This window comes from Candoia aspera, chromosome 7, assembly GCF_035149785.1.
Source record: "Candoia aspera isolate rCanAsp1 chromosome 7, rCanAsp1.hap2, whole genome shotgun sequence".
Lineage (NCBI taxonomy): Eukaryota > Metazoa > Chordata > Lepidosauria > Squamata > Boidae > Candoia > Candoia aspera.
In genome coordinates this window covers 13714650-13728400 of record NC_086159.1, presented here as the reverse complement: position 1 = coordinate 13728400, position 13751 = coordinate 13714650, and the positions used below count along the sequence as shown (strand labels likewise).

General features: G+C 38.7%; 1 protein-coding gene across 3 annotated transcripts in view; it reads right to left on the bottom strand.

Annotated features, from left to right (window-relative positions):
- The window catches only part of EPS8 (EGFR pathway substrate 8, signaling adaptor), a 122640-nt gene that overhangs the window by 49075 nt on the left and 59814 nt on the right, over positions 1-13751 (bottom strand). For all 3 annotated transcript variants that reach the window (XR_010068331.1, XM_063308900.1, XM_063308901.1), the window contains exons 2-3: positions 5736-5814; positions 807-880 (exon numbers count right to left, since the gene is read on the bottom strand). Coding sequence is in view for 2 of the 3 variants with exons in the window: in XM_063308900.1 (XP_063164970.1) it covers positions 807-880; positions 5736-5797 (136 nt within the window). In the remaining variant the exon portion in view is untranslated. The remainder of the gene's footprint in view (positions 1-806; positions 881-5735; positions 5815-13751) is intronic.

Below are 13751 nucleotides of genomic sequence, written 5' to 3'. Positions count from 1 at the left end.
TAGCAAGTTTTCTATCAACATGCACAAGAGCCCCAATTCAGTTCTTTTGTTCCATCTGTCTAGATTTCTGAAGCTTGGGAGGCACAAGGCAGCGTTTAAACTTTCATGCAATCTAGATGCACCTAAGGATCTAACAACAAATAAACAGAGAAAGGGGTACGCTGAGGCAGAGTTAAGTGGTTATCAGAAGGCTTCCAGGATCAATTTAGTGCTGGTTATTACTTATAAACTCCTATATGGTATAGCATCAGGGTATATCAGATACAGCCTGGCCAAAATTAAATCTGCCTGTCCAGTCTTATCATCTGGAAAGAACTTGCTAAAAATTATCTCCCCACCCAAGAAGTACATGGGGTGTGGGCTAGATGGTAGAGTACTGCTGTGGGGCCCAATATACCTTTAGCACCAATTAGTTGTTGTGTGGATATTCATCCTGGAGGAAGGAGATTGATCAGTCTGTGTGGAGTCTTTGGTGCTCTCTGAGCCAACCAGAGAGCACCAAGGACTCCACAGTTCAACCCTGAGCTACAAATATTTGCTTCGATTGGTATCAGTCTGTGTGCTTTGTATACTTTGCTGTATGCTGCCCAGAGTCTTCAAAGTGGGATGGGGTAAGGCCATTATTAAATAAATCAATCAATGAATGGCAACTTAATTTCTAGGGCAGACACATACAGATGCTATAGAATACAATGGCTGATGTCTCTAAATCATTTTTACGTATGTTCAGCCCCCTAGCTTAATTAAGACTTTGTATTCATGATACTTTTACAAGCCCAAGTTAGACATCGGCTAATGAATCTTACCATACAAAGCTTTTGCACTTGTCTTTGAACTCTGGTCCTTGTCCCCTGAAGAAAATGTTGGTGATCCATATCCACTGCAAGGCAAGAAATATATTGTTTATGTGCACTTTTTTTGGGAAAAGTCAATCAACACATAGAAAGCCAAAATTCAGAGACTAACTACACTGAGCACAGAATTCAGGAATGTAAGGATTTTGGCTTTCATGTTTCCAGTTCATGTGGTTGTGGATCAGTTTAGCAAGTGTGAGAGAATCCACTCAGAATGCTTGCTGGGCAAGAATTCCAAAAGGTAGGAATGATGTCTTGCCATTCAACTAGTTAAAGAAAAACTATGCAAATGAGTGTGCATGCATAATCAATCACCAGACTATTTTCTGATCAACTCAGCTTCAGAGATGGATGCATAATGTGCTCTGAATCTATGCTACAAGATTATTTTGAAAGCCACTTGTGATCTGGAGTTGGAAAGAAATCTAAACAAGGACAGTAAGCTACAAATCCTGATATAAATTAAAATGAACTATGTTTTCTAAATGGTTCAAAGACAACTAGGAAGATAGAATTGGGGGTCAATCAGAAATGCTGAATGAAGTGAAAAGTAACTCTAGAGATGGCTGGAAACTAAAAAGCTACTTCAAGTACTTCAGTAACGTTAGATTGCCTACATCTTTTCCTTTCAACGTCCAGCACCTACACCAGTTCACGAAGTTTGTTTGGAAGTCTCCTTGGGTTTCAAAACTAGTTGTCAAAGTAATGGCTGTTCTTGAAAAAGCCTGTATCCCTTTGGACATATCAAAAAAAGTTACAGTCTTCCTCAATCTGGCATCCTTAGATTGAGAACCATGGTTGTTGAGGACTAGCACATACTGTATAGGGAGCACGAGGCTGGGGACAACCACCTTTTATGCTAAATGACATTTAGAATTTACATAGCCACTTTTGGAATTAGTGGGGCCATCTGTATTAGTTCTATTGTATCAGTCTTTGGAAAACATCTGTCAGATGCCTGGAGGACTTTGAGATGGTTTTTACACAACTAGGGAAATTCACATCCATATGTCAAAAACAATAGCTTTGCAGATGCTGAAACTACTAATGGAATCTCTCCCCCCACACCCATGGTAGTACAGGAGAGACCACGCTTTGTCATTTTCTACATATATTTGCAAATAACTCTGTTGCTAGTTATTCAGACTAAGATCAAATAAGCTTCTAAGCAGCTTGGAAATGGCTTAACATTCGACAATCTGAGGTTCTTCTTTTAAAAACCATTAATATATAGAGATATGCCATAATTGCTAAGCCAGAATTCTGAAGTTTAGCATGACCCACCCACGTATGCCCATCTGTTCTTGTCCTCTGTATATAAGGAAAGCTTCTAGCAATTATGGCTCTTATTCAGAAAAAAAAATCAAAAGCCAAAGGAGTTTGTATTTTTAAATGCATAGAATCAATGTTTGTAATATGCATATACTTGAAACAGAAAGAACCTCAGCTTGCTGTTGTTTTTTTAAGCAACTTTTTCTCTGCTTTGTAAAACACACAAATAAATTACATATAGCTTTGGCTTCAGCAAATAACACTTGTCTCATTTATAAATCTGTTCAGATGCTGGAAATCACCAGCTTTCCTCCATTTAATGAAAGGGGAAAAGTAGTATTTTAATGGTTTTCTAAAAATTAGGAAGTTGCCACCAGCAATTGATAGCATATGATGTTATCAGTTGCTACCCATCCAAGTGTACATAAACCAATAAGACAGTTCTTTCAGAATGGGAACTATTCTCTCACTCTGGGTTAAAGTTGACACTGAAGAATGACCTCTATCAGGCTGAGGCTGAGCTTGGAGATAGCATTACCTGAATCCAGGCATGGACTACTCTTCTCCTCTAACCTTGAATTCAGCTGCTAGAATTCAAAGCCTCAACCACAAATGATGAACACCCCAGTCTTATCTGAGCCCTTCAGTTCTTGAAAACCACACAGGACTCAAGCACTTGGGTCCAGTGCCTCCCGTTGTAACTTGATACACTGAGCTGAGGAATTGTGTAAACACTTCATTTTCTCAGCAGATCTGTCTGTTGTTTGCCCATGGAGGATGGGTTCTTTGACTTTCACTATTACAACAAGATCAAACACCCAAAGAAATGGCCAAATCTGTAGCAGGGAGATGAAAAAAATTATTTATTTATTTTTTGTTTAATTTATATCACTATTTGTATCAAAATAGTGGGTCTCTTGACTTGTCAATTGATTAAACAGCCTGCCCTGATCTGGTTTGTTTCAGATGTATTGTGGCTACAACAATCAGAATGAAAATTCTGGAAATGTTAGTCCCAATGTACTTGGAGGGCACTAACTGGGAAGGCTGGGTTAAAGGAATAACATTCACATGTATTTGCATATTGTGATATTTGCATATAGAGTTTATAGAGTAAGGAAGAAAATAACTGATTAAATATCTGGGATTTACACTTTTTTGCTGCTTTCTTGTAACTACATGATATCTTTAATTATACTAACATGCTTTTATCTGATGTTATAAGATACCTTTGTGATCCTCAATTGGATGAAAAGGTAGAATATAAAATGGTTTAAATGAATACATTAGGTACAATAATGAGAGATTATTTATTTATTATTCAAATTTAATTTGGCAGATTAATCTGCCAAAGTGGTGGATTAAAGGGACCAGCAGCATGCACTTTTTCTTTTTTTAGCAAAAGAGGTAAGAAAGGTGCCCCGCTGCTTCACACTGAAAGTTGAGTCGTACATATGAAATGGGTGGTTAAACAAATTGGAATAATAAATACATAAATTTACCTCTTGCAGTCTCTTTCTGCTTAGTTTATTTTCAATCTCAGAGTTTGGTCCAGGAGATTTCCCCCCCCCCCAAAAAAAGGCAGAAGCAAGAGATATTTAGCTCTTTACAACTTTTAGAACACTATTTTATTCCAAGCATCAGATCATCACCCCCTTTATGTGTGAAAATGCCTGCAGGGCAGACCCCACATTTAACCAGCAGGGTTCAACTAACCCCATATCTAGTACCATTCTTAATATTAGAGAAAGAAGGAAACTAAGGCTACAACTAACACCATATAAAGTATGATTCTTAATAATAGGGAAAAAGGGAAATGAAGGCTACGTATCTACTACTACTATGTTTTTGAACTAAAAAAGCAATGTGGTTCCTCCTGTGTTTACAGGTTGACTCCTGAGATCACTGAGGCCTATTAGATCATTCTAGTGTGACATGACAATGGTTCTCTTAAATCCTTAGAGCACTTCAGGATCAGTACAAAGCAAGGAGCTGTTGTCAGGAACACTCTAACTACCATCACAGTGACTTATGCATACCTAAACACTGGTGCTACGTGTGGTGTATAGTTTAATAATAGTTTCAGAGGCAAACTAAAGTCGGTCACTATGGTGGTGTTTACTCTGGTCTTCTGCAATTACAATCTTGAAGTGCCCACTAGTAAATTAATCTTGGCAGAAGCAAGACATGTGTTAAATTCATTAGTAATGCCATCAAATGCGCACATTTCTTCCCAAGGCATGGATGGATATGACATGATACATCAAGTTCTCTCTAAGCTCCACTGCTTTTTGAATAAGAAGGCTCTAGCCTTTTGTTGATGTTATCCTTTGTTGTGGAGACTGTACACAGAAACAGACACAAACAATAAACTTCAAAATAACGTTTGAGCTCAACACTTGATTTCAGGAAATCAGTATATTAGCACAAAATGTTGCATTTAAAGATGTCTTCAGATATTAGCACAGCTAGAGATGATGGGAGTGGGGAAAGAAAAGTACTAGTTAAATCAACAATTGGACAGGAAAGTAACAAAGATGATACAGAATCTGGAAGGAAAAAATATATGAAAAACAGTTGGAGATGTTAGGTATGTTTAGTCTGGAGGGAAAAAAATACTGTGGGGCAACATGATACTGTATTCAAATATCTGAAATGCTAGCCTATAGAAGATGGGCAGCATTGTTCAGGGTTGTTTCAGAAGATGTGGGAAAACTGGGTTTTATTTAAAGAAAGTAGATTTCAGTTAGAAATCAGGAAATGAATTCTAATGGTAAGAGCTGTTCAATGATGGACAGACTTTCTTGGGAGGTGGGGACTCTACTTCACTGGTAGAGTTTAATCAGGAGCTGGATGGCCATCTGTCAGGGATACTATAGCAATGAATTCCTGCACTGGGTAAGGGGTGGGATTAGATCAGTGTTTCTCAACCTTGGCAACTTTAAGATGTGTGGACTTCAACTCCCAGAATTACCCAGCAGCAAGCTGGCTGGGGAATTCTAATAGTTGAAGTCCGCACGTCTTAAAGTTGCCAAGGTTGAGAAACACAGGATTAGATATCTCCAAAGTCATTTCCAAACCTTATGCTCTATAATACTATGATCAGAAGTTGTACATTGCATCTTCCTTAAACTCAGTTCTGTACAGATATTATCAAAGGAAGGTCACAAGAGGTGGAACCATATACCTCAACATTCATATTTGAATGTACCTTTGCAAACTGGTGCTAACTTGAGGACCAGCTCAATAGCAACACCTTGCCAACCTTAGCTAATCACAAAAATATTAAACTGGATGGGAACTGGTACATAGAGAGTGACCACCAAAAAATTCCCAGGCTGCAGGCTATACTGTGAAGTAGAAAGATCATCCTGAAAGAGGTCAACAACAATCCATTCCTGCATTATTGTCAAGAAAACTACATGGATGTGTCTGTAAAGTCACAAGGGAACAACCGTGACTCAAGGGAGACTTTACTTACTTACTTCAAACATCAACTGTTTCTGGGTCAATTAAAAAAAATCCCTAAGGATGAAGAAAGTAGTCAGTTCTTTTTTAACCACCATTTTATTTTTGGCAAATTCGGGACAGAGGGTATACAATACTTACTTTACTTGAGAAGAATAATTTCCATATACACTGGGATGGGTGTTTGAAATATGCCCATTCATTCTGATCACCACTCCCTCTGTAAGAATAAAAGTGGGGAAAGGGTGAGAGAGAGAGAGAACCATTTAAGACATTCTGTACAATAATTCTAGTAAACACTTATGAAAGGCTACAGAATTTGCCAATTATGACTGTGGGAAAACAGAGACCTTTTCAAAATAATGGTTTGAAAGTAATTTTCCACAGTATGTACACAGACACACACACACATGCATGTGCACACACTCACAGCCAGATAGCATTCATCTGCTTTCTCAAGGAATAACAGCTCCCCCAGCCAAGCATGTTTGTCAGAGCTGAAAGAAATTGTGACCATCAAACCCTGCTGAACCAGCTTCTCCTTTATTTTATGAGCAAGACTGACATGATCTACATAATGTTTATCAATAGAAGAGAATATTTGTAGCTCAGGGTTGAACTGTGGAATCCTTGGTGCTCTCTGAGCTTGGTTGTTTGCTTGCAGACGTTTCGTTGCTTCTGAAGATGTTGCCTAATCAGGCAAAGAAACGTCTGCCAGCAAACAACCAAGCTCAGAGAGCACCAAGGACTCCGTAATGTTTATCATTCCTACTCTAATCACATTTTCACAACCAGACAACTTATTTTAGTTTTAAAATGTTCTTCCTGGGTTCTTAAGTAGCATCCCTCCAGAAGATCTTTGGTTTCACTATCTTGCTGAACTGAACTTCATGCCCTTAATTAGCTGCTAAGATTGTATAGAGCCAACTCTAATCAAAATGTTATCTTCCTGTGCCAAAAGTCAAACATTGTTTGGTTTACTCTTCATAGTTTGTATTCTGGAACAATAAAAAACAACAATCATCTTAGGGGGGTTAATGGGCTTCTCTGCCTTCCTGGGCACATTTTGAACTTCTGTCTTGGTTTCCTTTTCTTTAATTATCTGAACATCAGGGGAGGGTTGGCCCCAGATATTTTGCTACCTTTCAACTCCAAAAACCGATTAGCCTGACACTGGGGACAGGGATGGGAAAACATACTATACCTATAGCCAAACAGCATGTTAATTTAGAGGTCTATAGCATACTGCATACTGCAAGGGGACGCGGTGGCGCTGCGGGTTAAACCACCAAGCCGCTGAGCTTGCCGATCAAAAGGTCGGCGATTCAAATCCACATGATGGGGTGAGCTCCCGTTGCTAGTCCCAGCTCCTGCCAACCTAGCAGTTCAAAAACATGCAAATGTGAGTAGATTAATAGGTACTGCTTCGGCGGGCAGGTAACAGCATTCTGTGTAGTCATGCCAGCCACATGACCACGGAAGTGTCTTCGGACAAATGCCGGCTCTTTGGCTTGAAACGGAGATGAGCACCGCCCCCTAGAGTCGGACACGACTGGACTTAAATGTCAAGGGAAACCTTTACCTTTACCTAGCATACTGCAAGGTCAAAGTTATCACTGCCAACATCTTGTTGGTGCATCTCAGCCTCTACTGCTTGTGGACACTGCCTCACTCTACCTCAGTGTGTCTCAGCCTCAGCAACTTCAGAGGTATGGACTTCAACTCCCAGAATTCCCCCAGCCACTGGGGAATTCTGAAAGTTAAAGTCCACACCTCTTAAAGTTGCTGAGGTTGAGACACACTGCTCTGCCTAATAGTAGGCCTGACTCTGAGCTTGAGAAGAGAGTATCCAATGAATACTTATTCCTGAAGAGTCTGTTTGCTCAACAGCTAAGACTCTCATTTGCCCCATATTAATTTGGATTTAAATGGATGGACCGATTTGTTGGTTTTAGTTCTGTCTCTGGCTGCTGAATTAACTGCTGATTTTATTGCTGTTCTTTTGTATATGAGGGCTCAGCCTCTGATTTTATGCACAGTGCTACACTTATTTATATTATGCTTTAAAGAATAAATTGCCCAGAGTCAGGCGGCATATACATTTAATAAATAATTATGATGATGATGATACCCCATTAAGGTCCTCCTTATGTGCCGATGAAGATCAAAAATTGCCACCGTTGAAAAAGCAAGGAACAAAACAACTGTCCTATAGATTTTTATTTTCGATTAGTAAAGCAGGGAAAGCTGGGGAGATAACAGAATCCTCTCAGGAATAACTGCTCCGTTAAAGGCTTGTTAGCTGTGTGTCACCCACAGGAACTGTTAAAAATTTATGAACGCTAATCTATCGGTCCCGTTAGCTTAATATTGTCTACTGTGTTTAGCAGAGACCCTTGAGGAGTTCAGCAGAACAATCTTTTTTCTTCTCAGTCAATGACTCTTCAATGTCATGGTCGTTCAAATGTGAATAACTGTATATGAATCACAAGGGGTTGAATTCACGCAGCATGCTTAAAAACAAACAAACAAACTGGATGGCTTAATCTGTCATGTGAAGGAGGTCGTTATCTTTTTTGCTAGACAATCTGTTAGTATTTTAGTGGTTAAATGGTTTAATACCACTTTTAGCGTTCCTTTTAATTAATGTTTTAAATATTCTTTTTAAATATTCTCTTTTTAAAATAATTAGCTTTCATGAATGCTTGCAGAACAGCAAAATGGGGTAGAAATCAAAACAATAAATACATCTACAGATAAAGCTTTTGCTGTTGCATCAAGTCTCAGCCCTGACTAATACGCTTCTTAAATCCATCATATTCCATGTTTTTCAAAATAATAAGGATGCACAGCAATTGCTAAGCCATGTGCTTCCTTTGTTCATTTGCATCTGATAATACATGCTAAAGTTTAAGAGGGTTTTTTTCATTTTTTTGCTGCATTATGCTCCTAGCTATGCCCAAAGGTGTACTTTTTAAAAAGGTTGGACATGTAAACTTTTACTACAGTTGCTAAAGATGATACCAATCAAAATTGATTTGTCAGCTTTATGCATGGCTGCACTGGAAATATTACTGATGAACCTACATTTTATTTCAGATTCTCTGCTAGGCAAACCAACAGCAATGGCCTTTGATAAATGGATGTCACTAAAACAAAATAAGCCCTACTTGCTAATCCTATTATTTAACATGGAACTATATATTTTCTTTTGGGTAATGGTGCGTAAACCTTTTGGATGAATTACAAATTGCATTTTGGGGAAGAAGAACATTATTAGGTTCTCTATTATTTTAGCTATAATATCTTTCTTAATCAGAGGGTCCTCCAGATGTAAGGACCTCAAATCCCAGAATTCTCAGGATTGGTTGGCTGGGGAATTCTGGGACTTGAAATCCACACATCGTAAAGTTGCCAACTTTGAAAAACAGTGATCTAGAGAATGCCCAAGTTGGGGGTGGCTGCCTTTCCATGCTGTACCTCCATAGAACATCAGTAGATCTTTACTGCTTCAAATTGGCTCAAATGATTAGGGGGCAACTGAGTGCAACTTAGCTTTGTGTAAGGACTGCTTCCTTTATTACAATGAAACTGGGCTGAAAAAATGGCATGGCTTCATAAAAATAATTTGCAGCCCATGGAATGGAGACAAAAGTAGTATTTTTGAACAATGAGGGCTGCTACTCTTTAAGAGGGGGGAGGACATTATACTAATGCAGAAGGCAGTCCAAACAAGAATCCAGGAGACAAGAATCTGACAGCCCAGACCTGCATGAATCCCACCCACCCAGATCTGCAGCTGAGTAATTTTTAATATTCTGATGAAATATTGAAGAACGGGGTGGTACTGGTTCAAATCATGGAGGCAATGGGGAATATAAATCAATCAACATGTCCATAAATAAAATAAAAATAATCACGTTAATGGCATTTGATGAATTAAATGTTATTTGATTTTCAATTTCAGTTAAATCAAATGGTGCTCTCTCATCTCTGTCCATTTTTTAATCACAGCCCCACGCAGGGGTGTCCGCAATGCATCAAGATGGCAGCTAATGACAGCACAATTGAAACTCTGCCTATTCATTATGTGCAATGCCATAAAAAATGGGCAGACCTTGATCCCATTGTTATGGCCACGATGTTAACTTTTTTGACCATACCCTGTGGACATCCCTGAAGGCTCTCCAGAGCAAAATGCAGTCCTTGTCTGGAAAAGCTTACATGCCTCTGAGTTGTACTGGAGACAGTATGAAGCAGAATTGCAAGTATTTACCCTGATATATATTAACATTGTTAACAGACTATTAATGAATTAATAATAATGAATCTTTATAAATTAATGAATCTTGATCTTTCTTATGTGAAAGGGTTTTTCTCTGGTTTGTTCTTCTTTTGTTTTGTTTTTGCTTATGTGACTATAAAGGACCATGTTCATGTACAAATACTGTAGTATTTACTGTAAATAGTATTTTTTGTAACTTGCCTACTCTCATCCTCAGCAATCTCTGTTACTGTGTACACATTACATCGCAAAACAAAGCAAACACAGATGCTATTAGAGGATCCTTTTAGGAATTTGTATAGTGCCTGGCAGAACGTTGAGTGAGATGCCCCATTCAAGCAAGCAAATAAGGAAGCATTTATTAACTATTCAATAAAACCACAAGCGACATAATTCACAGTACAGATTGAAACTTCAGTGTTGTCTCAAACAACACAACAGCCCATGTAATCCAACTGGGGTGCCTTTTGATTACCTAGAGAAATTTCCAAGACAACCCCCAACTCATTACTTACTTGGGTTTTTTGACATCATTAATGCATCATTGGGGGCCATGCATGCATTGTATCTTTAAGTGTTATAAGTCATACTGCACCACAATTTGTCCTTCACAGGCTCTTTCCCTGGGGAATTGACCTCTATCCCATAATTTAGTAAAGGATACTCTATCAAAATTTGTCTCCTACTTTCCCCTAAAGTCCTCTTCCATTTCAAAAGAGATTTTTCTATGACCTGTTGCTCTTGGGGTTTTTTTTTTTTTGTGATATTTATGAGTTACTTTATTAACAAGCAGTATTGAGTGTACTGTGATGCCACCACCACCCCCGTTCCTATTTTACACCTTTTCATTACTCTGAAACCTCTTTAGCTGGTCAGGAAAGCTCACTTCTCGATCTGAGAAAGCTCCATGGGAGGAGTTTCTTCATGATGTCTTCCCTTAGGACTAAATGGAAATATAGCAAACCAGGGATGTTGCAGGAGACAGTGAAAGGCATGATGCTCTACACAATCTTTAGCCACATTGCAACCATATGCAAGAACATCACATCCTGCTGTTGAGAATTTCACTCCTGGTGACTGCCTGGACTAGTCCCTGCAATTTCCTGGCAAAGTTTTTCAAAAGTGGTTTGCCCTTGCCTCCTTCCTAGGGCTGAGAGGGAGTGACTGGCCCAAGGTCACCCATCTGGCTTCATGCCTAAGGCAGGACTAGAACTCACAGCCTCCCAATTTCTAGCCTGATAACTACTATGCCAAACTGGCTCTCTAGCCCTTGATTGCCAAATCTTCTAAAAGTAGCCAGCTTCCTATTTGAACCAAGTCACAGATAAAGAGCTGAACAGGAACAGAAGCTCTGGAAAAACCTTCCTTTTAATGGATCTTCGCTAGTCAATCCAACATGCACCTGTATCAGGGGGAGAGCAGCTGAACTACAGAATGAGAATTTTTAATTATTTTTTTAATTAAAGATTTTTTTTAAAAAGGAAGATAAAAACTAATAAAAATTAATATAAAGTAAGAAAAAGAAATCAAAAAGAAAGCTAAAAGTGCAAGAAAGGAAAGAAAAAGAAAAGGGAAATAGAAAAGAAAGAAAAAAGATACAAAGAAGTGGCTTCCGATCTTCTTTACAGCATTTATAAGTACAATTACAAATTTACCTCTTGCTCTATGGTTACAACATAACTCTTTTCTTTCTATAATCTATCCTGTCTACTCATCAAAACCATAAATCATAAATTCATTTTTTTCTTTTTCATGCAAAAAGTCCATAAGGGGTTTCCAGTCAGCAGTAAATGAAGATATTGTCTTTTCTCTGATCAAAGAAGTCAATCTGGCCATCTTAGCAAGTTCTATCACCTTCACCAACCATTCTTCCATTGTGGGTAATGCTGAATCTTTCCATCTTTGTGCATACAATAATCTTGCTGCAGTTAGGTTGAACTGCCAAATGAGAATTGACCTAAAATCTCTTTTGCTATTTGCATGACTGGTAATGGTCAAAGAGTATTTTATGGCTCAGTTCCTGGGCATGAAGCCAATCCTGCTGGCACTTGATCAAATCAAAATGTACTCCTTCCTCAAGTAATTAAAAATCATTTGCTGAATAAGGCTGCAAACATTCTGGAATAGAAGTCCATCAGGCCTTGGAGTTCCCCCATAATTTAGTGCATTAAGTCAGAAAATTACAGCCATTTAGTTTGTCATCTCTCTATCCAAGGCAAGAAGAAATTACAGGAGTAAGAGAAACACACTGACCACAGAGAATTTCAAACTGTAGATCTGTAGTACAAGGTCAGAAACCCAGTCTGCCTTGAAGTATTTCAAAAGGGAGACATTTATAAGTACCATTTCTCAAAGTACCATGAGAATCTCTCTAGTGATTCCCATTAATCTGTTGCTAGTCAGCAGAGTCACGGTGTCAGACTAGCCACTGATGGCTAACTTCTTCCTGAATCAACAAAAATAGTTTTAGTGATGGACCAGGTTTTTAGATCCCATCCATTACATCTCTTGAACTTAGAGTACTTATATCTCTAAGATGTCAGAAAGTAGAACTCCAGTTTGTTTCTGATTTCATTTCATTTTATAATTATAATGGGGGGGACTCCCCGGTCTAAGCACCTCTAGATATATGTTCTTCAGCTTCCAGAATTCTCAGCAATGGTCATGCTGGCTGGGGAACTGAAGACCATACTTTGGAACCATACATTCAAGTTGGATGAATTTGCTTGAAAACCTGCATCTATTAAGCAGGTTTCTGATTTATATTACAATCATAAATGCTCCTAGCAACACACTACTGGTGACTAGGTGTTTTTTGTTGTTGTTGCAGTAAGCCTTTGGAATGAGAGTGCATATTCTATCTTCTTTCATACTTTGAAGAATTAAAGGGCTTCCTCAATGCAATGCTGATGTTAGAATGAGAGAGTGGCAGATCCTTGGAAATATATAGTCTGATGAGTAGGCGGCCTACCAATTACAGAAATAAATTAATAAACACAACTATGATACTTCTTGCTGTGAGTATGTTAGTGAAATGGGATCATGAATCCACCCCCTTTTCAGCTCTGGAAGAGAGCAAGGGATAACTTCTCTCCTCCCCCTATTGTATTTCACCTCAAGCTTAGCATGATGTCCAGATGACTTGTCCCATCTTTCTGAAGAGGAAGGCAGGTAATGGATAAGAACAAAATCTGGCTTTATGCCATGGCCAGCTAAGATCTGTTGATTCTTAAGGGCTACTTGAAAAGAGACCCTGTGTCGGCTTGTGGACCAGCGTGAATCATGCACCTTTCTGGTTGCTGTTCTATCTAGCTAACTACAGTACCTGCAGAATCTGTGAAGAAAAGATAAGTAGATGTCAAGATGGGGGTGGGGTATACACCCACTCACCTTGAGAATGCTCAAACTTTCTTGCATTGCAGCTGTAACAGCATGGTGGAGATGAAACATCAAAGTGCAATGAGGACAGACGTCTGAAGAATTTGGAGCACACAAGTGCTTCCCACTCTTTCAGTGACTTCCTTGTTCCTTTCCTTACATGGTGCAATACACAGTTTACCATTCAGTAAATGGTGGTATTTCCTAAAATCATGAGCAAGATAGTTGCAGTGCATGTGACAAGGAAAGAACACAGAATCCAATAACTATCTGAATGTTATTTATCTAGCAAAGTATGGCTCAGCATCACATCTAAACCTGCCCATGTATGAAGGTTACTTACAATGGACTGAGGGAGCCCCAGCTGTGCTTTCTTCCAATGTCGTTCCCAGAATCATTATAAAAATGTTTGCAACTGGGGCACAGAAGAGTCATGTATGACTTAAGCAGTATATAAAGCTTAGTAAATTAAAGAATAGCCAAGAAAAGAAACA